This window comes from Molossus molossus, unplaced genomic scaffold (genome assembly GCF_014108415.1).
Source record: "Molossus molossus isolate mMolMol1 unplaced genomic scaffold, mMolMol1.p scaffold_m16_p_13, whole genome shotgun sequence".
Lineage (NCBI taxonomy): Eukaryota > Metazoa > Chordata > Mammalia > Chiroptera > Molossidae > Molossus > Molossus molossus.
In genome coordinates, this window is record NW_023425348.1 from 20,231,854 (window position 1) to 20,257,713 (window position 25,860).

Below are 25,860 nucleotides of genomic sequence, written 5' to 3' on the forward strand. Positions count from 1 at the left end.
TATGAACAGATGATGTAATGAGATAATTTTCTACCTAATCTTTCCATTGGTCCTTCCACTCTCTCCTTCCATACATACCACTAAAAAGCAGCTATCAACCTCCAAAGAAAACCAAAGACTGACTGTTTTGATTTGCTGATGGTGAGAGAAGAGTTAGGCTTTGGCAAAAAAGAAAGAGAAAGAAAATTTTGGAGGGTAATTGAAGTTTCCATAGTATATCCCCTGACCTTGGGAATGATACACACTTTAGAAATGCAGGACTACATCACCCTTGTTCTTTCATCCCTTTCTTACACTAAGACAAAAAGAATGGCATAAACTCTACTTTAGTTGGTAAATTTGTTTCTCATAGGTGTTTGAGTGAGCAGTTGTGAAAGTACTTTCCATTGTGTATAGGGTTAAACAAATCAGTGCAGGTATTGTGAATAATGAGAGCCAGTTTTTTCAATGTCAAAGAAAACAGGGAAATAAACATTTTGTAATTTTTTATATGAAAATGTACAGAGATATAAAAACCAAGTTATATTTAGTTATATATTTAAATAATTATTTTTATTGAAAAAGATAAAGTTACATAACATTGAGAAAATATAGTACATGGAATAATGTATCAAAATATATACAAGTGTTGGGAGGCGGGAAGGGGAAGAGGGTGTCAATGGGGAGTAAAAGAAGGGACATCTGTAACATTTCAACAATGAAGATAAATAAAAAATATATATATACACAAGTGTGTTTACACACATTTTTATTTACATGTGTACACAGTGTAGTTCTACAAGTGTCAGTGGTCACAGTAACACAGGCATTGCCATTCTGGTTCAAACTAACAGGGTTTAAAAAGTAGGCCCTAAGTTTTTCTTTTATTGGTTGGCGTTGGTGCATTTTATTGCCAACATAGATTTAAAATGAGGTCAGAGTAATCTTCTCTGATGCCTATTTTATTTTATTATTATGTATTTTTTCCACTATGATTTTACTTATATAAAGGACCAAAGTGGACAATCAAATCTCTTGTGGTGGAAGTCAGAATAGCAATTATCTTTGGGGTGTAATGTGTGATACTTTTGAGATGCTAGTAATATTCCCTGTCTTAATCTGGATGGTGGTTACACAGGTGTGTCAGCTTCATAAAATTGTATTGAGTTATATGTGCATATTATTTATTCACCCTTTATAGATGTTATACTTTAATTAAAACATCTACTTAAAACATTTCCAGGACACATGCTTAGGTAGTTCAAGTATCCAAATATGTTTTCATGTTCTCTTCTTGTAAGCAAGTAATCCTCCCTGATTCTGGTTTTAAAGATAAACTTGTCTAAATTTTCATTATCAGTTATTAGAAGCTCTGCCTCTCACAAATGTATCTAAACTTTTTTGTTTTTTTTTTTATATCTTTTGCCGAAGAGATTATTTTCACTTGTAATGAGTTTTAGAATTATATTCATTAAGGAAAGTGATGCTTTCTTTGATTTCCTCTAAACTTAACTTATCAATTTGAAAGGGAATTCTTTTTTCCCTAAAACTTAAAACTGATTGTATTTTTATTTTTTATTTAAACATGTTATATATGTATTTTATCACATTCTTGGTCTTCACTTTTATAGCATGAAAAATACTATTCTCTTCCACTTTAATTCACAAGAAATCTTTACTCTTCATTTGTCTTTCTACTTTTGTCACTTTTAATGAGCTCACTTTGGAGTTACCACAATTCTGACACCTCTTTCTGGAGGAGTTACAGCTAGTATTGCACAGGGATTCTCGTCATAACCACAGTTTCATAAAAGGACAGTGTCAAAATGTAAAAGTACTAGTAAAATACAAATCTTGTCCTGCTTTACCAGTTTATTAGTTAAGCTTTTCTGGCCTAGTCTGACTTTGGGTCTTAACTATTTTTAACCATCCTTTGTAAAAACATTCTTTGTAAAGACATTCTCATAAAAGGTATTAGGGATGATTAACTGTGAAAATGGTTTGGCTTGCAGGATGCTGCTGAGTCCATCTATGATAGCATATAAATATAAATCCTTTTTTAAAAAAGGAAATAAAGGTGAGTTTTTATTTGAGGTTCTTGGGATGTCTCACAAACATTATGGCACACCTCTTTGGCCTATTTATCTCATTGGAATGTCATTTGACAAATTTTACAAATGACATCCAAATGCATGCAGGTAGGGTTCCTTCAGAAGAAAACCTGTGGAACACTAGCCCCTGCTCCCTGCTCCAGCTCTCTCACCCTTCCCAGACTCCGTGTCATCTCGGCTGGGGACGTCCTTTCCTCCCTTTCATTTTCTGAAGCAATATTCATTTGGTGCACTCGGAAGCTTTTTTTTAGGTTTTGGAATGTCATTCATCTCGGATGTATTTGTATAGCTTGTGAAGTTAGCACTTTTTACACTGATTTACAAGTGCCAGATTATCTGTGCGTCTCCTCTATCAGACTGTATCAGTCAGGAAAACAAAGCCATTATAAGAATTATGGTACTAAGAGATTTATTACAGAAATGACATTTTACTAAATATGTGAGGAGCTGGGCAAATAAAATTCTGGAAGGGGAGAATTGGAGGGCCAGAGTACAGGGGGGCAGGGGATCAAAATCTAGCCTCATTAGCGAAGATCAGAGAAACAGTATTCAGGCTTTTTGAAGAACTGGTGTCGATAGGCAAGTTGAAGCTTGCAGGAATATCTGATAATCCAAGCATGCCCAGCTGCCAAAGTGGAAGCAGGAAGAGGGAACTTGGGGGAATCTATGGAAACTGCCTCATGTGGGAAAACTCTCCTGAGGAGAAGCTGTCTCTGTGGGTCTGCAGCCTGGTGCCTGATGAGGGGCTGGGGCTGCTGTTGCTCAGCAGTGTCCACAGTTGGAAGATGCTGTAGAAAGAAGAGTGAAGATAAGCTGGGACTTGTTGGGCACCTCCGTGTCTATCAGTGTGACTGACCATGGTGACCTAAGAATAATAGCTTCTGGTCACTTCCACCTTCCTCTTTTGGGCAATTCTAACCTGAAAATGTGGGTGTGGCTGTAATAAATACCTAAAAATGTGGAAATGGCAATGGGAAGAGGCTGAAGGAATTTTAGGGGCAAGGTAGGAAAAGCCTAGAGTGCCATGAACAGACATTAGAAGAACTGAGGATGTTAATGACTCTGTCAGTGAGGACTCAGAAGGAGGTGAAGAGTATGGTAGAGAAAACTTATCAGTTTGGAGAATGATAACAGACATCATCATGAACAGACGTCTGGTAGAAATGTGGAATATTAAAGGAGCTGCTAATAAAGACTCAGAATAAAAACATGTTATTGAAAACTTGAGGAAAGGGCATCCTTGTTATAGAGTGGCAGAATGCTTAGTGAATTATGTCCTGAAGCTAAGTGGAGAGTGGAACTTGGGTTGCCTAGGCTCTGACTCCTGGTGACCTTGTGAGTGAGTGACATCCACAGTGTCCTGTCCGCAGCAGCCCAGCTCAGCTTCTGTAGGCTCAGGCCCATGGCTTCTTTCATGGAGTCAATCCATCTCATATTTGGTCTTCCTCTCTGCCTGATGCCTTCTACTTTCCCAGCATGATGTCTTTTCCAAAGAAGCCTGCCTTCTCATGATGTGCTCTAAGGAGAACGGCTTCAATTTGTCATATTTCCTTTTTTCAATCCTCACCCAAGGACATGCTTTTACTGATTTTGAGAGAAGTGGTGGTGGTGTTGGGGCGGGGGGTGGGGGTGGGGAGAGAAATCGATTGGTTGCCTCCTGCACGACCCTGACCAGGACTGGGGACTGAAACGAAACTGAGGCATGTGCCCTTGACCAGAATCAAAACTGCAATTCTTTGGTCTGCAGGCCGATGCTCTAACCGCTGAGCCAAACTGGCCAGGGCAGATTTTTTTGTCCTCTTGATTTTCAAATACAGTCAACTTTCTGACTTTCCACACTTTCTTCTTTCACATTCATAAGTTGTTTCAAAATCACCATTACTTTCTTCCAGTAAAATGGTGTCATCTGCATATATTATGTATTTGATATTTCTTCCACCAGTTTTCACTCCTCCTTCCTGAGTCTAGCCCACTTTTTTGTTGTATCTTTTCTTTCTTTTTTTTTTTTTAAATATGAAACGCTTCACGAATTTGCATGTCATCCTTGGGCAAGGGCCATGCTGATCTTCTCTGTATCCTTCCAACCCCAGTATATGTGCTGCCAAAGCGAGCACTTTTGTTGTATTTTGAGTAGGTAAATTGGGTTTTGAGTTTCACAGGTAGATGGAGTGGAATTGTGTCCCACCTATACCTAATTTAGATGATAAGATTTGGAACTTTTGATCTGATGAGATTCAGATGAAATTTTTGACTTTGAGTTAATGTTGTAATCTAATGAGATGTTTTGGGGACATTGGGATGGGGTGAATGTATTTTGCATGTGAGGTGAATGTGTATCTTTGGGGGGCTAGAAGGTGGGCTATGGTAGAAAGAATAATGACCCCCAAACATGGTCACACTCTAATCCCCAGAACCCACGAGTTTGTAAAATGGTGTATTAGTTGTCTATTGTTGCTGTAACAAATTATCACAAAATTAGTGGTTTAAAACAATACAAATGTATTAGCTTACAGTTAAGGTCAGAAATCTAAAATGGGTTTCGGTGGACTAAATCAAGGTATTTACAGGGCTTAATTACTTCCGTAGGCATTTTAAACCTAAAAAATTGATTTTTCGACCCAAACTTGCTTCTCCTCTCGTATTCTTCATTTCAGTAAATGGTTCCATTATTCACATAGCTACTCAGGCTGAAATTATCCTTGATTCCCTTTCTTCTATATTTCACATCCAATCCATCATAAGCATTTAAATATATTCTGTAACTGACCACTTTACAATTTTTTTTTTTCTTTATTAACTTTAGAGAGAGAGGAAGGGTGAGGGAGATAGAAAGATCGATGAGTGAGAACATTGATTGGCTGCCTCCTGCATGCCCTCCACTGGAGATTGGGCCCACAACTTGGGCATGTGCCGTGAGCAGAAATTGAATCGGTGACCTCTTGGTGCATGGGTTGATGCTCAACCACTGAGCCACACCAGCCAGGCTTTTTTTTTGACCACTTCTTATTAGCACTACCATTACTAACCGGATTCAAGCCACAAAATTCTCTCATTTAGGTTATTGCAAAAACTCTTTAATTGATCCTGCTCCTTAAATACTTACCACCATCTTTCCCTCCCCTAAGTGTTTTCTCCAGATACCAGAGTGATCCTTTTAAGAGAATCACAAAGGATTCCTTCACATTACTCCATGGTTTACAAGCCCTACATCATCCTGCTTGTTGGTGGCAACCTCTGTAACCTCATTCCCACAAATTTTGCCTTGCTCACTGCTCACTAGCCATGCTAGCCTATTTCTTTTCTTCTCCTTTTTCTTTAAACCTTAAATCCCAGACTACTGTTTATTATAAAGGTGACCTCAGACATCGGTAGGATTTCTGGTAGCGAGGATGGGCACCAGGACCTCTAAACTTGTTGGATTTGCAGTGACCGGGATCAGCTACCAGCAGGGGCTGGTCATACTGGATAAGGATGTCTTTGATCTCCTTCTTGGAAACTTCATCCACATATTTCTGGTAATTGACTACCAGGGCTTTGGAGATGGACTGATGGATTGCATACATCTGCGCTACATGACCACCAACCTTCATGAGGACTCGGATGTCCACGCCAACAAATCGCTCCTTCCCAAGAAACAGAATGGGTTCCAATAGCTTGTAGTGCAGCGTGCATGGCTCGATTTCTCCAGGAGCCACCTGCTCACCTTGATGAGGCCGTTGCCTCGTTTGCAGTGTCACAGCTGAGCTGTCTTCTTGCATCTGAAGGCCTGTACAGATAGCAGAGGACCCTTGGATGGCATTCTGCGAGCGTACTCAAGAGATCCTCACCACTCCGGGCCGACACTGGAAAAGGAAGCTAGCCTTTCTATTTTTTAAACACACTAAGCATGTTCCTGTATAAGGTCTTTTGTACTTGTTCCCTCTGTGTAGAATGTTGTTCTCCTCCTGCCACCAAGGTTAGCTCTCTTACTTCAATTCATGCAGATATTTGCTCAAATGTACCTTTTCAGAGACCTTCTCTGATACTCTGCCTTTCTCTATCTAAAATAGTACTATGACCCTGGCTGGTGTGGCTCAGTTGGTTGGGCATTGTGCCCAGTTCAGAAAGGTTGCTGATTTAATTCCTGGTCCAGCACATGACAGGGTTGCGGGTTTGATTGCTGGTGGGGCTATGGACAGGAGGCAACCAATGGATGTTTCTCTCTCACAATGATATTTCTCTCTCTCCTTTCTTCTCTCTCTAAAAATCAATTAAAATAAAATAAAATGGTATTGCCATCACTCTCTGTCCCCTTACCATGCTCTGGTTTTCATTCAGTATACTTTATTTTTTTAAAATTTTTAATTTAATTTTTTTATTCTCACCCAAGGACATTTTTGCATTTATCTCCAGATAGAGCAGGAGGGAGAGAGAGAGAAACATCGATGTGAGAAGTGGTCGCCATCCACGCAAACCCAACTGGGGCGGGGGACAAACTGCAACCGAAGTACATGCTCTTAGCTGGAACCAAACCCAGGACTCTCAGGTCTGTGGGCCGTCGCTCTAACTGCTGAGCCAAACCAACCAGGGCACATTCAGTATACTTCACCTTTGTTAGTGTAGGCAGCTCTTTACAGCAATCACCCTTGTATATAGTGATAACTATAACTTCTGAACATGCAGAATTGAGAACAAGACCACTTGGTAACATCTCCAAATATGGAGATGCTTCCGAGTCCTAAAAAAATAGCTCTACTATTTATGAGGGATATTATTAATCAGAAACTTTTATACCACTGTACAAAAATTTAATAGAATTTATTAGGAAATTCAGAAAAACAAAGCTTCTCAATTGTACCTAATACATAATCTGAATAACAAATTAGCCTTCATTTTCTTTTGAAATGAATTTATTTCCAGTACCATGCTCATTAAAAATAATAAAGTACTTCCATTAATTAAAAATGTATTTATCAATAAAATACACAATAAAGTATAATTTGTAGCAAAAATATAAACTAGTTAATTTCTCTGTTATCCATGTTATAATTTACCTTTATTTTATGGTTATAGTGTTTTAATCATTAACAAATTGCATAAATATATGATATATTTATAGGAGATTCTCAAAAATAATGATTCCATTTATAGTTACTGTTTATTTCATCAGTATTTTCTCTGCAATCTGGATCCAACGTCAGGAGACAGACTGGTTCTTGGCTGTATGTTCTGTAACATAATTTCAGAATATTCTTTTACTGTTGTATTATAGACTTTAAGGTGGATCTCCTTATAGATTAGATTTTAATAAGATTAAGCTCATAATTTAAATTCTCAAATGCTACATATGCATCAATCTCAACACAATGAATGCCACTTTATATAAGGCATCTGACTAATTATAATAATTCATACCCTTCACTCTTTGCTATTGGTAAAATGTGCTTAAGAAGTTTTTAAAAATCATAATCTGATGTGTAAATGGTCAAAACTTTAATAATTTTATTTTCTATAGGAAGCATCTGAAACTCCTATAACACCCTAAGAGTGGTTTAACAACACACATTGGGCTAAAGAAGCTGCTTGGAAAGGTCATTGTTAAAAATTCATTAAGTTTATTTTGGTTAAAGTAAGTAAAATATTCCAAATGAAAATTCTGCTTCTAAGATTTACAGTTTTTACATTGAAAAATCATGGCAGGTATCTTGAGGATGCCCTGCAGCAATCCTATTATACTATATTGTTTACATATTATCTCTATTAGAATATAAACTACTTGAGGATAGGAAAGTGTTTTCCTTTTCCTAGTCTCAGCACTAGCGAGTGCCTGGCACATGGTAAGATTTAGGCAATATCTGTTTAGTGAAGAGACCAATACAATAATTTCTATCCACCCCCCTTCCCCAAATAACCAACATAAAACAGGCTGCTATGGTTGCCAAAAGGAGGACATACTAAATTTGGGACAGGACAAAGCCTGGGCTGAATAGGCTTTTCTAGAGGGGATGACAGTAAAGTCAATTCTCAAAGAGTAAGTAAGAGAAAGGCTTTTACGAGAGCAATTCCTGCGAGGCAGCGGGAGCAGGGTGGGCCCTGGAAGCATGAAGGAGTTCTAGGGAGATCAGCTGTACTCAACAGTGTGTGAATTATGAGAATAATGGATGTGAGGGTGGAAAGGTTTGAATCCAGTTCTCTGGAGTTTTGTCTTTTTGGTAATGGGTAACCACTGAGGTTAGGGTTAAAGCAGGAGAGTAAAATGTTCATATTTGTGTTTTAAAAAGAATTACTCTGGTAGCAATTGTGTGAAAGATACATCGGAGAGAGCAAATCTGAAGGCTGTTGAAATGGTCCAGATGAGACATGATTAATTCTTTAAAAACATTTTTTTTCCTCTATTGATTTTAGAGATTGAGGAAAGAAGAGAAATTGAAACATCTATGAGAAAAAACTTCGATCCACTGCCTCCCGCATGCCCCCACTGGGGATCAGGCCCACAACCTGGGCCTGTGCCCTGACTGGGAATCGAACTGGTAACCTCTTGGTGCGTGGATCGACGCTCAACCACTGAGCCACACCAGCTGGGCAAGACATGATGAATTCTTAAACTAAAACACTATCAGTAGGAATGGAAAGGTGTGGATGGATTTTAGATACATTTATTAAGTTAATTAGAAGTTTTTATTGTCTAGGGCTATGGGAGAATGAGAAGCCTGGATGAGACACACATTTTTGTCTGGGAAATTTGGTGGATCATGGGGTCATCATTGAAATAAGACTTATAAAAGGTAGAACATAATTTGGTGGGGGGAAGAGGGGAGAGTGTAAATCCTGGCTGGCTCTGCCAATGAACAGTTCTGAGTTGAGGAAATTATTTGATGTCCCTAGTTTTGAAGATTAAACAACAGAATATATGTCAAACCATTTGGCACAGTACTTTTCCATGGTAGGAATCCAATAGGCATGATGTCACTAGGCTGAGAAATTCAGTTCCTGATTTAACTACACAATACATGTAAATTGTAAAGCTAGGCATATATTACACGATGCGGTATATTTTAAAAACAAAATTTTTGTAACTTCATATGAAAACATTAGAGCTGAAAGTAAAAGAAAATAAAAACATTAATAAAAGACTTATCTGCAACATCTCCAAAACAACACATCCTCCCAAACAGTTATTTCTGCCATTGTATGGAGAGAGGAAAATCTTTTTTAGAAATGTCCCTATTGAAGAACTAGGCTATACCACACTGTCCTGGTAAATACAATACCGTTTCAGTGATCTCTTATGTCATACATACAGAAGTTTAGAATTAGGGTTATATCTTGCTTTTGAGAACTTTTATATTAAATAATTCTATTTATTTGCAATGCAGTGGGATCTAGGAACAAGTTTTGGAAGGTTTTAAATGACCAAAATATATCTAAAGCCCATGTACTTTATTCCCAGAGGAGGCACTAAGTACCTATGTATTCCTGCTTTAAATATAACTAGAAAAGTTTGCACATATTTTGTGGACTCAAAATAAATTACATTCAGCTAAACAGAAGATCTGAAGGTAAAATATAGGTATAAGTAATCCTAGGTGATAAAAAGAAAACAAAAACGCTATCAAATATAAACTTTGAAACTATATATCCACCATAAATGTTAACATGAATTTAATAATGAGAAAACAATCAGACAAATCCAGATCATGGGATATTCAGCAAGACAACTGGTCTGGACTCTACAAAAGTGTCATTATGCATGAATGATGAAAAAGAGTGAAGAGACTTTCTAGGTTAAGAGACATGACAATCACATGTGGTGAATGATCCTGGGTTGGATGGTGGATCAGAGAAATAAAATAGCCACAAAAGACATTATTTTTCTGACAACTAAGGAACTTTGAATATGGAGTATCAGTTACTACTGCATCGATATTAAATTTCTTGGGTGTGATGATGGTATTGTGATTATGTATTTAGAGGGGAAATGACATTATGTCTTTAATTTACTTTCAAATTAAACATCATTAAAATGTATGTTTGTGTGTATGTATGTAGCTTCTATTCTATTCTTCCATCCATAAGCCACTCATCATTTATCAGATAAAGTGTGGCAAAAATGTCAACACTTAAAAATCCAAGTGAAGAGTACAATAGCAAAAATAAAAATATAGCAGAAAAAAAGGGCAAACAAGAATGAAATATTCAAATCCCCATGAAGGATGTGGCAAATGAGTTTTGATGGTGGAGAGGGATGGGGTAATTTTTTTATTTATTTATATTTTTTTGCTCATCTTTATTGTTGAATGTATTACAGATGTCTCCCTTTCCTCCCCTCATTGTCCAGCTCCTCCCCAATCCCGCCCCCCCTCCTGCCTTCCCCACACTATTGTCGATGTCCATTGGTTATGCACATATGCATAGAAGTTTTTGGTTTATCTCACCCTACCCTCCCTCCCCCTTCCCTTTTAGGTTCATTAGTCTAACAACCAATTTGTACTTCTTAATTCCTTCATATTTTTCACCTATCCCTCCAACCTCCACCCATCTGGCAAGCAACAAAAAGTTCTCTGTATCTAGGAGTCTATTTCTGTTCTGCTTGCTCATTTTGTTTGTAGATTCCATTGTTGATAGACATGTATTAATTGCCATTTTATTGTTTATATTTTTGTTGTTCTTCTCCTTCAAGAAGACTCTTCAACAGTTCATATAATACTGGTTTGGTGGTGGTGAACTCTTTTAACTTTTTCTTGTCTGGGAAACTCTTGATGTGTCCATCAATTCTAAATGATGGCTTTACAGGATAGAGTAATCTTGGTTGTAGGTTGTTGCTTTTCATCACCTTGAATACCTCTTGCCACTCCTTTCTGTCCTGCAAAGTTTCTTTTGAGAAATTAGCTGACAGTCTTATGGGAGCTCCTTTGTCGGTATATAACTGCTTTTCTCTTGCTGCTTTTAAGATTCTTTGTATTTACCCTTTGGCATTTTGATGATGATGTCTCTTGGTGTGGACCTTTTTAGGTTCATCTTTTTTGGGACTCTCTGTGCTTCCTGGATTTGTATGTCTATTTCCTTCACCAAGTTAGGGAAGTTTTCTGTCATTATTGTTTCAGTACGTTTTCAATTTCTTGTTCTCTTTCTTCTCCTTCTGGCACCCCTATGATGTGAATGTTAGCATGCTTGAAGTTGTCCCAGAGGCTCCTTACACTATCTTCATTTTTCTGGATTCGGTTTGCTTCTTGGCTTTACCTACTCTACTATTGATTCCCTATAAATTATTCTTTATTTTTGTTACTGCATCCTTCATTTCTGACTGGTCCTTTTTGATGTTGCTGATGTTCTCACTAAGTTCCTCAGAGGTCTTCTTAAGTTCCTTGAAAGTCTCACTAAGTTCCTTGAATGTCTCACCAAGTTCCTCGAGCAACCTTATAACCAGTGTTTTGAACTCTGCCTCTGATTGCTTACTTTTCTCCATTTTGTTTAATTCTTTTTCTGAAGTTTTGTTATTTCATTTGGGACATGTTTGTCTCCTCATTTTGGCTGCTTTCCTGTGACCGTTTCTATGTATTAGGTAGAGTTGCTACATCTCCTAGGCTTTGTAGGGTGGCCTACTGCTGTAGGTATCCTGTAGGATTCAGTGGCACAGCCTCCCTGATCACCCCAGCTGGGCCCTTGAGATGCACCCCTAATGTGGACTGTACACCCTTCTGTTGTAATTGGGTCTTGATTGCTGTTGGCACATCAGTGGGAAGGATTTACTCAGGTTGTTCAGCTGCAAGGACTGGCTGTGCCCACTGACCACTGGCCTCTGACTACCTTGGAAGATCAACTGCGTAGGGGTCAACCACACAGAGCAAGACTTACTTCATCAGGGCTCTGGTATGGACTGAGTCCACTCATTGAGTGTGTCACTTGTGGAGGTGGTTGGGTGGTGGTGTTTTGATGTGGTCTGAAGATGTCCACTGGGTATGCTGGCTCTGGGGCAAGGTCAGCCACTGCCTGTGTTCTATCTGGGGCCACCAGCACAAGCTACAAAGTGATCTGCAGATGGCTGCTTCTTGTGCTGGGCTTAGAGGTGTCCAGGCAAAGCCAAGTGGTGAACCAGGGCTGGCTGCTTCTAGTGCCAGGCCTGGGGCCACTTAACGAGAGGTACGGGGCTCCCTGAGACCAGATGCTGCTTGTTTGAGAGATTTTAGGAAACTCTGAAGCAGATCCAAGACAGGCCAATCCTATGGTAAATCCTTTGGAAACAGCTTGGGTAGGGCAGGGCCTCAGGGAATCACCAGGGCGGGGCAAACCGTGTGAGCCAGGTTGCTGGAGTCCCAGATATGGCGACTGTCTGCCACCTCAGGGAAGGGCTAACCAAAGGAACATCAGCCTCTGCCAGAACGCCTGTCCAGGAAAAAGCCCCCTCTCCAATGCCAAACAGCTCAGTTCTTCCCTGTATGTCTCTGGTACCACTCAAGCTGCCTCCCCTCTGAGCTTAGAGGGAGGGAGCCCGAGTGTGTGTGTGGGCCTTTAAGAAGAACTGTCTGGGGCTCCAGCAACCTTAGCTTCCCTGAGCCTCAGTTCCTGCTGGTTTTTTTAGCCTGAAGTTATGGGGACTTCTCTTCCTTGCACTGGAACCCTGAGCTGGGCACTTGGTGTGGGGCGGGTACCCCTCACTCCTCAGGGAAGACTTTCCCAGCTGAGGTGAACCTCCTGATTTTTATCTGCCACACGTGGGTGTGGGACTAGCTGGTTCACACCTTTCCTACCATTCTCGGTGTGGCTGCTGCTTTAATTGCGTAGTTGTAGGACTTCCATTCAGCTTGATTTCAGGCAGTTATGAATGATGGTTGTGTTGTAGTTTAGTTTAATTTTGATGTGGTTGTGGGATGATGGGATACCGTGTTTACCTACGCCACCATCATGGATGGGATAATTTTGAATAAGCAGTTAATAATTGTGATTTATTTGAATAAACAGTTAATAATTCTGTGATTTTAAACCATATCCTTAATAAATAAATAAAATAAATGGAAGGTTTCTGTTTTATTTTAGTGACATTAGAATAAGGAAAACATGTTTGGGAGACAAAGAGACTGAATGAAGCTAATGGTTACCATGTCATAAAGAATGAAAAAGATATAAAAGAAAAATGATTTCAAGTCTACCTGTGGTCTGTAATTCACTCCATTAACTTTTCAGTTTTTTGTCAGATATTCTAGCAATATAATGACACAGTGCAAAATGTGTTCAGTAGTTTGCTGATTAGGTAACGTTCTATTCCAATTGAGTAGTATTTACAATTCATGACCAGTTTGTTGTCTGTGGTTACACACTGTTTTCAAGTTGAGCTGAGGTGTATAGAAGAGTGATCTGTCATTGCAGGTCTTATCTCCCTAAAGTGAAGTAAGGATCATGAATGTCCTAAGTTAACTGGTCACAGTTAAAATTTAGATACAGGCCCTGGCCAGTTTTGCTGTTTCTCTCTCTCCTACTCTCTCACGCTCTATATGAAAATAAATAGAAAAATATCCTCAGGTAAGGATTTAAAAAAAGTAAAAAAAAAAAAAATCAGACACAAAAAATTATCACTGCAAAAATTATTTAAATTGCTGAATTGACGGAGATGAATATTTGAGCAAAAAACCAAACTAGCATGTAAAAAGTAACCATGAAAAAACAAACAAACCAGGAGTCAAAGTGACCACTGCCAAGAGAGTTGTGTCTAAAAATCACAGCATCAAAAATGCCACACCAAAAAGGCCACTTCTAAGAAACATGTGCCCAGCAGTAAATAAAGCTTCATGAGGGCAGGGACAGTCTTTTTCTTACTTACTATTATTCACTACTGTACTCAGAGCATGCAAAAAACCTGAAAAAGTAAGTAATAAGAAATGAAGTATACTGCATAATCTTATTTTTTCCTGTCAAGATTTCAGAATTGAGGGTACATAATGGAAAAACAACTGAGCAAACATGCAATTAATTCTCTAACAAAACACCTCTTTGTTGAGCACCTAAATTGAGGATGTGCCCTTTCTATTAACCTGAATGTCTCCTGACTGCCTCTAGGCAGACATTTTTTCCTTCTGTGATTTCCTAAGACAGCCTGAGCTTACCTTGCATTAGAGTGTTATTTGGACATAGTATCCACATGTGTCTTTCTCCCTTTTAGACCGAAAATTCCCAAGTCACTGTTTTTTCATTTATATGTATATCTTTACCAGGATCCAGTGCCAAGGCCAAAAACAAAATTCAAGCCTGGCCAGTGTGGCTCAGTGTTTGAGCATCAACCCATACACTAAGAGGTCGCTGGTTCGATTCCTGGTCAGGGCATATACCCAGGTTGTGGGCCAAATCCTCAGTTGGGGGCATGCAGGAGGTGGCCAATTGATGTTCTCTCTCATCGATATTTCTATTTCTCTTTCCATTCTTCTCTATCTCTAATATCAATAAAGAAAAATAATTAAAAACAAGAAAACCACCACCACAACAAAAAACCACAACAAAATTCAAAATAGTAATGTCTAGTTTTGAACTCTGAAGACATGGAATGGATATGGGCAAGGATGGGATTGCTGCCAATGTAAATTTCTTAATAATTTTCCAATTAGGCTACATATTTAAAATTATTTGAAGAGCAGTACACTGATACCTGTTCTGTTCTCATGACTGATGAAATACTCTGGATGTAAAAATATTTACAATTTTTTTTTTAATGAGAGTATATTTGCTTCATTCTAACAGAACAAGTTATAACTGAAAGATGATTGGGGAGAAAAACTCCCTAAAAAACAATCTCAAAAATTAATATCAATACAGTATTCTTATATATAAAATCATCGTTTACTAAAAAGGAAAAATAAAAGCTTCTTAAAATACTTACCAGAAATGGTGTTATTTGCAAGGTATTTTTGATGGATGGATTTTTGCAAATGGTTTCTTGTACATCTGAAATAATTGTACCATAATACAAACATGATTTAGTTATGTATATTGAAAGAGGAGAACGACTTAATCAAATACTGATGTGTCAAAATATTCAAAATTGAGTAAGAGACTTTTTTCTATTGCTTCCAGAAGTAGTCTTTAGACTTATATTAGGTTAGAGAATAGAAGTAATTTGATTAAAAACAATACATAAAACTTATGTTGATAAAAATAAATTTCTAGTACTTTGGCTATTCTAAAACAAACTTTATCCAAATGCTAGGTTTTCTTTCCCTTTCTTCTTTAAAAGAAAATCAAAGAAATTAATTTCATTCTTGGAGCATCTCAGGAAAGATGAGATGTTTATTTAGCTATTGAGGCACCAAAAAGTTGAGTAATTTGGTCAACTCTTGCCTTTTCAATGTTTAGGTTTTTGTCCATATAATAGCAAGGGTCTGGGCAAAAGAAAGAAAAATTCAGGCAGAATCTTTTACAGGAAGCATTTAAATATATGGAAGTATATAACAGGAAACAACTCCTCCAAAAAAACTGACTTGAGGGTTTTTTCTCTTTTATCTGCATAACTATGCATCTTAAACTTATAGCTTTTGTGGTTGTAGCTACCTTTTATTAATATGTTAAGAATTTTAATTTTAGAATTAACACAGAGTATATAAATATATATATATATGTATGTATATCCTCCAAAGAATTTACTTTTGCCTGTTTCTGAACTTCATATAAATCAAATTGTACTGTCCTGTGATTTTCCTTATTTTGCTCAAAATTATATATTATTTAGATTCATCTATGATGATGTGTGTAGATGTAGTTTGTTCATTTTCCTTGCAGAATAGTATTCCAGCAGCACATTTAAAGTTTTCAAAGTTTGGCTTTAACGATAATGATCTTGTATCATTACTTACTTACTTACTTGTATAAGTCTCCTGATGTACATGTGCAGGGTTTTATCTAGGATATGCATCTAGAAGTAAAACTGCTGGTTGCAGGGTATGTCACGTTCAATATATTAAGTGGTGGCAAAACATTTCCTAAACAGGTTGCCCCAGTTTACACTCCGACCAGCATTATATGTGAGCTCCAACTGTGTACATCTTTACCAACACTTAGTATTGCTAGGCTTTTGAATTTAGGTCTTTCTGATGAAGATATGATATCTCATTGTTTTAATTTGTGTTTCCCTATTTCTAATGAAGGTGAATAACTATCAATGTTTATTGTCATTTGCATTTCCTTTGTTGTGAAATTCCTGTTCAAGTCTTTTTCCGCCTATTTTTTTTAGTTGTCTATTTTTCTTAATGATTTATAGTTCTTTACATATTTTCAATGAGTCTTTTATCCTATCCTATAGTTACTCTTCTTTGTGGCCTGTCTTTTCATTCTTTTAATGACGTGTTGATATGAATAGAAGTTTATACTTTTAATAATGGTCACATTTATTTTCTCCTCTATGGATTATGTTCCTTTTGCTCTGCTTAAAAAATCCTTCCTTACCCCAAGGCGGGAAACTATGTACTTACTTATATTATCCCCTAAAAGCTTTGCACATTTTCTTTCACATTTCATTTTTAATCACTTTGTAACTTATTTTTTATGTATGGTATTTGGTAGGAGTTAAATTTATTTCTATCTGGTATTCAAGTATTCCAATATGGAGTGACAAACTACTTGTCTCAAAATGACCCTGTAAGTTCTTCATAGCTGGGATCCAAAAACAGGTTTTCACCCCATGTGAGAGGAGCTGTGCCTAAATCCAACTTCCTATGAAACTAAGTAGCTCCTTCTCCCAGCAAAAAAAGGCTGCAATTTCTTACAGTGGGAATCCAATTACATGTTTGTGGGATTAGTTTATATTGTTCCACAACTCATAGATCATCTGTTTTTGTCTTTTCCCCACCTTTTTGTTTTCTCTTTTGGTGTTTCAGTTTGGAAAATTTCTATTACTTTTCTTCATAGTCATTGATTCCTTGGCTGTGTTTTTACTGATTAGCCCATAGAAAACAGTTTCCACTTCTGTTACAGTTTTTATTTCTTACTTTTCTATTTGACTCTTTCTTCTGAAGTTCTCCATCTGTTCATGCATGTTGTCTATCTGTCCCATGTCCACTTTTTCCACTATAACCTGTTACTTGTGTTTTTTTATTTTGATCTTTTTTAAAAAAAATCTTTATTGTTGAATGTAAAATGTATTACAGATGTTCCACATTTTTCCCCCATTGACCCCCTCCTCCTCCCTCCCGCCCCACTCCCGCCTTTTCCCACACTATTGTCTGTGTCCATTGGTTATGCATATAAGTTCTTTGGTTTATTTCTTCCCAACCCCCCAACCCCTTTCCCTTTGAGGTTTGTCAGTCTAGCAATGAATTTATACTTCTTAATCTCTTCACCTTTTACACCCATTTCCCCAACCCCCCTCCCAACTGGCAACCAACAAAATGTTCTCTGTATCTATGAGAATGTTTCTGTTCATTTTGTTTGTAGATTCCATTGTTGATAGATATGTATTCATTGCCATTTTGTTTGTTCATATATTTTATCTTTTTCTTCAAAAAGACCCTTCATCATTTCATATAATAATGGTTTGGTGGTGATGAACTCCTTTAACTTTTTCTTGTCTGGGAAACTCTTTATATGGCCATTGATTCTAAATGACAGCTTTGCAGGATAGTGTAATCTTGGTTGTAGGTTCTTGCTTTTCATCACTCTGAATATTTCTTGCCACTCCCTTCTGGCCTGCAAAGTTTCTTTTGAGAAATCAGCTGACAGCCTTATGGGAACTCCCTTGTAGGTAACTAGCTGCCTTTCTCTTGCTGCTTTTAAGATTCTCTCTTTGTCTTGAACCTTTTGCATTTTTTATTTTTTTTTATCCGCATCCGAGGACATTTTTCCATTTTTTGTTCAGATAGAGCGGGAGGGAGAGAGAGGAAGAGAGAGAGAGAGAAACATCGATGTGAAGGGACACATCGAGTGGCTGCCACCCGCACGACCAACCAGGGCCGGGGACAAACTGCAACCGAGGTACGTGCCCTTAGCAGGAACCGAACCCGGGTCTTTCTGTACCGCAGGCCGACGCTCCAACCGCTGAGCCAAACCGGCCAGGGCGAACCTTTTGCATTTTGAACATGATGTGTCTTGGTGTGGGCCTCTTGGGGTTCATCTTGTTTGGGACTCTGTGCTTCCTGGACTTGTATGTCTGTTTCCTTCACCAAGTTAGGAAAGTTTTCTGCCATTATTGTTTCAAACAGGTTTTCGATTTCTTGTTCTCTCTCTTCTCCTTCTGGCACCCCCAAGATGCGAATGTTGGCACGCTTGAAGTTGTCCCAGAGGCTCCTTACACTATCCTCATTTTTTTGGATTCTTTTTTCTTCTTGCTGTTCTGATTGGGGATTTTTTGCTTCCTTATATTCCAAATTGATGGTTTGCTCCTTGGATTTACATACTCTATTATTGAAGCTGTGTAAATTATTCTTTATTTTAGTTAATGCCTCCTTCAATTCTAACTGTGTATCCATGATTTCTAACTGGTCCTTTTTTATGCTCTTGAGGCCTTCACTAAGTTCACTGAGGTTCTCACTAAGTTCATTGAGCATCCTTATTAACAGTATTTTGAACTCAGCATCTGTTAGGTTGCTTATCTCCATTTTGCTTAGTTCTTTTCTTGGGGTTTTGTTCTGTTCTTTCATTTGGAACCTGTTTCTTTGTCTCCTCATTTTGGCTGCCTCCCTGTGTTTGTTTCTGTGTATTACTTCACGAGAGGTATGGGGCTAGCTGAGACCAGATGCTGCTCATTTGAAAGAATTTAGGAGAAACCTGAAGCAGGATCTAAGACAGGCCAATCCTATGGTTAAGCAAGTGGCAACAGCTTGGGTGGGCCTGAAAGTTGGGTGGGGCGGGGCCTCAGGGAATCACCAGGGCAGGGTTACCAGTGTGAGACAGGTTGCTAGAGTCCCAGATATGGTGGCTATCTGCCTCCCCAGGGAAGGGCTCACCAAAGGAACAAATGCCTCTGACAGCACGTTTGTCCCTGAGAAAGCCCCCTCTCCAGCCCTCGCTCCAGTGCCAAACAGCTCAGTTCTTCCCTGTATGTCTCTGGTGCCCCTCGAGCTGCCTCCCCTCCAAGCTTAGAGGGAGAGAGTCCGATAAGTTCGTGCGTGGGCCCTTTAAGGAGTTGCCTGGGGCTCCAGCTGCTTCAGCTTCCCTGAGCCTCAGTTCCTGCTGGTTTTTCCAGCCAGAAGTTATGGGGACTTCTTTTCCTGGCACTGGAACACTGAGCGGGGCACCTGGTGTGGGACGACACCCCTCAGTCCTCAGGAAGGACCTTCCTAGTCGAGGCGTCTTCCTGATTTTTATCCGCCACACGTGGGTGTGGGCTGCCTCCACCCCTCCTACCAGTCTGGATGTGGCTGCTGCTTTAATTTCGTAGTTGTAGGACTTCCATTCAGCTTGATTTCAGGCGGTTTTGATAGATGGTTGTTCTGTAGTTTAGTTGTAACTTTGATGTGGTTGTGGGAGGATGGGAGACCACAGTTACCTACCCGCCATCTTGACCGGAAGTTTCACTTGTCTTAATTATTTAAAATTACCTGACAGTTCTAACATCTGGGTCATCACTATGTCTTACTCTGTTGATTGCTCTATTTTTTGACAGTGTTTTTTCCTTTTTTTCTGTATGTCACATAATTTTTGATTGAATGCTGGACTTCATGTTTGGAATGGTGGATACTCAGATAAATAGTTTTTGAGCCTGGAAATGGATATGCCTCTTCTGCTAGGCAATTGTTGTGTGTGCGTGAAGTTAATTTCCTTAGGAATTGAGCAGGGTTTGGTTTTGTTGTTGCTCTGGTTCCCTTTGGCACACCACTGGTTTCAAATTCCTCTAGTGTTATTTTTATGCTTCTTCAGGGGTCATAGAGGTTTCTTTCTTCAATGTTCTTGGCTCTAACTCTCAGCTTTTGGCCTTTCTGTGTATCTGCAAAATATGAGGAGGCTTTCTCTATGAGATTGCCTCTCTTCCGAACTTCTTTCACTGTTACTTAGCACTTGCTGTTCTTGTGGGGGTGGAGTAGAGTTTTCTGTTGTTCTGGTGCAGGCTCAGTCTTAGTCATCCTCCTCCTACCTCTCATGGCAGTCAATTTTGCCTGTACCTTTGGCTAGTTTTGTGCAATAATTTTGTGCCCCTCCTCTAATAGCAGGACACAGCTAATGATCTGGGCCCATGCCTGTTCCTTGCCTCTCCCCCACAGGAAGAGGCTTTTTTCCTTTTCCCTCATCCTTGTCTTTACTTATGCTCTGGGGCAATTAACAAAACCTGCTGCCTCAGTTTCAGTACCTTTGGCCTTTATTTTGTAGGAGAGAAGATTCTGCAAGGGGCTTCATGCCTGTCCTACAGCAATAGCTACTCCTCCCCTCCAGGCTGCACCACTGAGGAGGCTCTAATCCCCTGCTTTGCCCCTTCATTTTTTCAAGGAAAAATGTAGGTTCATGGAAAACAATCTGCAAGTGGGTGTGAACTCTTCTTGTGTCTGTGACTCCCAGGGGTTTTATATTCTCACAATAGTTCACACTTATCTTTTCCTAATTTGTTTAAAATATAAGCAGACTTCTTAATGTCAGCTTGTATGGAATCTGGCATTTCTTTCTCCCATACTCTGCCACAGGTGAGACAGTAGTCACATTTTGTTTCTCTCTGGAAGTTCCTGTCTTTCGTTGGATGTCAGGCTACTTGGTTGTGCCATGCCTTCAGCTCTCTAACACTTTTAAGAAAAGCTATACTTCTGTGGTTTATTTGCTTTTTCTTAGTCTTAGGGTAGGACTGACACATTATAGCTATCTACATTTTAAGCAGAAGTGGAATACACACACACAATACATACACATATATTTATATATGCGTTATAAAGGAATGTATGTGTATATATTATGTTGGATTTTTTTCCCAGAGGTTCTCAACCATAGGTGATTTTTTGCCACCCAGGGAACGTTTGGCAATGTCAAGAGACACTTGTCATGACTGGGGGGTACTGTAGTATTCAGTAGGTAGAGAGATCAGAGATGCTGCTAAACATCTTACAGTGCACAGGACAGCCCCTACAACAAAGAATTATCTTGCCCAAAATGTTAGTAGTGCCAAGGTGGAGAGACTATGATAAATACATTCATACATAAAATACTGTTATTATTCATGTGGAAATATTTTGTAATTTTCATTATAGTATTTTTTAAGAACAATGGTTTATTTAGAAATGTGTTTCCTAATGGTTATAATTTTGTTATGTTTAATTAAATTGCATAGTCAGCCCTGGCCGGTTTGGTTCAGTGGTTAGAGTCTGGGGTTTGGTTCCTGCTAAGGGCACGTACCTTGGTTGTGGTTTGTCCCCAGCCTTCATTGGGGTCGTGAAGGCGGCAACCAGTTGATGTGTCTCTCTCACATTAATGTTTCTCTCTCTCTCTTCCTCCCTCTCTATCTGAAGATAAATGCAAAAATGTCCTCAGGCGAGGATATAAAAAAAAAAATTGCATAGTCAGAGGATATGCATAACTTCAATCCTTTGAAATGTGTCAAGGTTTGTTTTAAGGTATAATATCTGGTTCATTATTATAAATATTCTGTGTGCTTAAAAAGAACATGTCCCTTTGATCAAATTTGTTAATCATGTTTTATTCTTATATATTCGATTTGATTTTGTTGGTCTAGTCTAGCAATTACTGACAATGTAAAAAAAAAAAAAATCTCTCACCACGATTAAAAAATATTTTATATATTTTTGAGGCTGTGTTTTTAAATGCATACAAATATTGCATATATTTCTCCAGAATCAAAACTTCTGACCATCACAAAGTTATTTTTGTGTATGTACAATAATGCTTTTTGCTTTATAGTCAAATTTGTCTAATAAGACATCTAAACCAGTTTCCTTTAGTTAGAATTTGCTTGTTCCATACTTTCTATCTTTTTTACTTTAAGATTTTCCATATCCTTATGTTTTAAATATCTTATTTATAAACAGAATATGAGTATGGTAAAATAGTATGACTTATTGAAAATATTCTTAATTGTTATGTACTTGATTTAAGAGGTGATAATCTGGATACATTTTGTATTTTTATTTTCAATTTTTAAGTTAATTTAAAAAATATGTTTTTATTGATTTTTTTAGAGAGAGAGGAAGGGAGAGGGAAATAGAAACATTGATGTGCAATAGAATCACTGATCAGCTGCCTCCTGCACGCCCCCTACTGGGGATCAAGCCTGCAACCCCGGCAATAGCCCTGACTGGGAATTGAACATGGACCTCTCAGTCCATAGGATGATGCTTAATCCACTGAGCCACACTGGCCGGGCAGTTAGATTAAATTTTAAATTAAAATAGTCTAAGTCTAAAATATAACCTTTCTTACAAAAAGTGTTCTTCCACACTTACTGTATAACCTTTCATTGAGACGATTAAGGGACTGCAGGATCTTCTGTTCTTCAGTTGATATTGCACAAATGTCCAGTTGCTGGGTATTATTTAAAGCCAGATTTGGTTTCTGTAGCTGCTTGCTACTCATGATAGTTAGAATTTCATTCTCAGGCGCTGAAGATTTTACTAGGTTTTCAGCAATCAGAAACTCAGAAGTACTGTCTGAAACTAAAGAAACTGTACATTAACTGTTCTTTGATCCCTATTTGTTTTTAGGATCAGCACTTAAACATACTTAACTGACATGTCTGCGTGTATTCATTTCACTAACAGAAACCTAGTGAATCTTGTTACTTTGCATTTTGTTTACCAGAATCCTCTGTATCTAGCACTTCCCCATCCCTAATTTAAAAGACAGATATTCAAAAGGTGGCATTACGATAATAACAATTCCTATAGAGTGTTAACTGAAGTAAAGAAAAATACATTCTGTTTAAATTTTGTGTGTGTGTGTTTTGTCATTCATTGGTAGTACAAAGAGAAGACAAAGTAGATTGTCTTTACAATGCAATTAATATTAATATAAATAAAAGAGTAAGAGAAAAGAAACTTAAGGAAAGCTTAGAAAATTAGATGATCAGCTGAAAAGGACAGCCTAGAAACAGATCAAATTAGATATAAGAACTTAACATATGATCAAAGAAGAGAGAAAGAAAAACGACACAATAAATTTGTTGTTTAAAAAGAATCAATTTTGAGTTTCACTTCACACCATCCATTTAAACAAATGCCAAAAAAATTTATAGAATTAAATTTAATGACCCAAACTATTAAAGCATCTAGTTCTAGAGAAAAAAGAAACATTTCTATCTAAATTTCTATATTGAGAAGATCTTTGAGCTTAAAAGTAATGGAGAAATCACCAAAAATCCCCCTAAAAACATGTTTATTTCAGGCCAGTCTTCCCTAATAGACTTTAAATTTTTGAAGGGCAAGATTTTGTATGTTTTGTTCATTATTGTATATCTAATATTTAGCTAAAGACAGGAAATTAACTCTCAATAATCATTTATTAAATGAAAAAAAAAACCCTCTTATGTAAAAATAAAACATAAATGCAATGAAATGCAAATAATAAAGTAAAAATATCTGCAACTAATATGAGAATTAGAATCCTTGACATTTAAAGAATTTACAGAAATTGGTAAGAAAATACCAAATTTGCAATATTTACAGGGAAAAAGAATATGAAGAAACAATTCACCAAAAATATACATACAAAAACGATTAAGCATAATAAAACATGTACAAATCAAAACTAACAAAACATCATTTCTTTTCTTGTGATATAAGCAAATAATAAAAGTGATTTACCTCAAGTTGGTACACATCCCAGAGAATTCTGAATAATAATATACTCAGGAAAATAGTAATATGTATGAAAAACCGTAACAATGCTTATATGCTTTGACCCAGAATTTATTTAATACAGACTTTCATTCAATAAATACTAGGTGCCAATTACATGCCAATTATTGTAATTTTAATTTTGAAAATCTACCTTATAAAAATAATTGAAAAATCAGGAAAAAGCTTGATGTAGAATAAAGAAAAACTGGCAACCCACATGTGCAAGATGAAGAGAATTAAGCCCCAAAGGGTGGTTTAACTCTCACATAGTATGTAAGTATTTGGGAAAATACCTATTAAGAAAAAACATCACGGGGAACAAAGGTCAGAGTAAATGTTTAAACTAAAACATACCTTCTTCTAAAGTACACCTTTTAGTTTGTTTTGGCTCACTTGAATTTTGCTGGATACTTTGTCCAAAATTCTATAAAAATAGAATATTAAATCAACATAATTCTGTATTGAAAATTCATGATATATACATTGACTTTTTAAAAAGTATTATTTGCTGTATATATTTTCCGCTATCACTATTCATGTAACTTGTGTATTTCCTTTTTTAAAAGTAGAAATAGCCCTGGCCGGTTTGGCTCAGCGGTTAGAGCATCGGCCTGCGGTCCGGAGAGACCCGGGTTCGGTTCCCGCTAAGGGCATGTACTACGGTTGCAGTTTGTCCCCGGCCCTGGTTGGTTGTGCGGTGGCAGCCACTCGATGTGTCCCTTCACGTCGATGTTTCTCTCTCTCTGTCTCTTCCTCTCTCTCCCTCCCACTCTAGCTGTACAAAAAATGGAGAGATGTCCTCGGGTGAGGATAAAAAAAAAAAAAAAAAAAAAGTAGAAATAAAAAATTACTGAAACAAGGCCTTTCTATGGTACCTGAATATTTTAAAAAATGTTTTATTTCAATTTTGAAAACTTTTCAGGTTGCAGTGTTGTCTTTGATATCTGGAAGAGTGAAGTAAGTTGGGTGGCCATCAAAAGTGCTAATTAAAGGAAAGTTTAAAAATTACCTTAAGTTTTACAAACTAGTTGATTTATCATAGTACGGGTGAATCACTACTAACTCCTAGCCTAACGCCGAGGACAGGTTAAGTATCTTAGATGACAAAACTTAAGTCAGAAATAGCTGCCTCAGTGCTGCACAGAACTGGGAAATGGGAAATCTCAGAGCACTGGCACTTAGGACACCCATTCAACACTCTCTGAGGGATACCAACTCTCCTACCCTGGCTATCTTCTACTTTGCTTCTTTACTCCCATTCTGTTCCACTTTAAAAAACGACTTTTTCACAGATAAAATGGCCTGGCTATGACCATACCTTGCCTTTGTTCAGTCTGTTCTGACGAGTAACTGATGCACATGTCTGCAACAGCCCTCCTTTAATAGCTCTCATGGCCTTGCTTCATCTCCGTTATGGACTGGAGATACCTTGGGCTTTGACTCTGGCACAAAGTGGTAATTGTGCTTTTTCTATCTTTTTATTGATCTCTTAGATTCTCAACACACAGAATGGGAAATGGTGGGTTGGGAAAAATCTGGGATAATAAAATACATTTCCTAATACAAGGTGACAGTGGCCAGTGCTATAGTAGCTGAACCTCACAGTTCGAGTAAAAACAAAAAACAACACCCTCAAATCCCAAACTCAAAGTCAAAGAAAAACAAAAAAATTGAAAAAAGTTAAACTTCAAATTTGATTCTGATTCAGGAACATGAACTGTATTCTAAAGTTAACTTTGGAACATGTGTGAAGTGGGTGTGTGAGCGGAAGATGTGTATGTGAAAGTGGAAGTAAGGACTTTGGAAAGAAGAACAAAAATGGAATTCTAAAGACTAATACAAAATGTGAAGGAGGAAGACATAGAAGAACAAAATAAATCCCAGAAAAATAAAGATGAATTTAGCAGGGCACTAATAATAGCCATTTAAAATTTAGTTTATGTGTTTTTTAAGTTACTTATTATTTTTACTTTTGTTATATATTACTTAAATTTAAAATATATTAATAAATAAAAATAAAAATTTTGTTTAGTTTATAGATATTGAGA

The 25,860-nt window shown here is 37.6% G+C and overlaps 1 protein-coding gene, 1 non-coding gene and 1 pseudogene across 2 annotated transcripts in view; all 3 read right to left on the reverse strand.

The window, feature by feature from the left end:
- Positions 1–4,097: 4,097 nt before the first annotated feature.
- On the reverse strand, positions 4,098–4,204 carry LOC118629112. The gene has a single exon (XR_004959361.1). It is a non-coding gene; the product is annotated as a U6 spliceosomal RNA (small nuclear RNA).
- Positions 4,205–5,434: 1,230 nt separating this feature from the next.
- On the reverse strand, positions 5,435–5,936 carry LOC118627831 (annotated as a pseudogene).
- A 1,256-nt stretch (positions 5,937–7,192) lies between these two features.
- Positions 7,193–25,860, reverse strand: part of CEP126 (centrosomal protein 126) — a 78,799-nt gene continuing 60,131 nt past the window's right edge. The window contains exons 8-11 of the mRNA XM_036258719.1: positions 24,167–24,236; positions 22,421–22,630; positions 14,935–14,999; positions 7,193–7,298 (exon numbers count right to left, since the gene is read on the reverse strand). Coding sequence (XP_036114612.1) covers positions 7,236–7,298; positions 14,935–14,999; positions 22,421–22,630; positions 24,167–24,236 — 408 coding nt within the window. The 3' untranslated portion in view covers positions 7,193–7,235. The remainder of the gene's footprint in view (positions 7,299–14,934; positions 15,000–22,420; positions 22,631–24,166; positions 24,237–25,860) is intronic.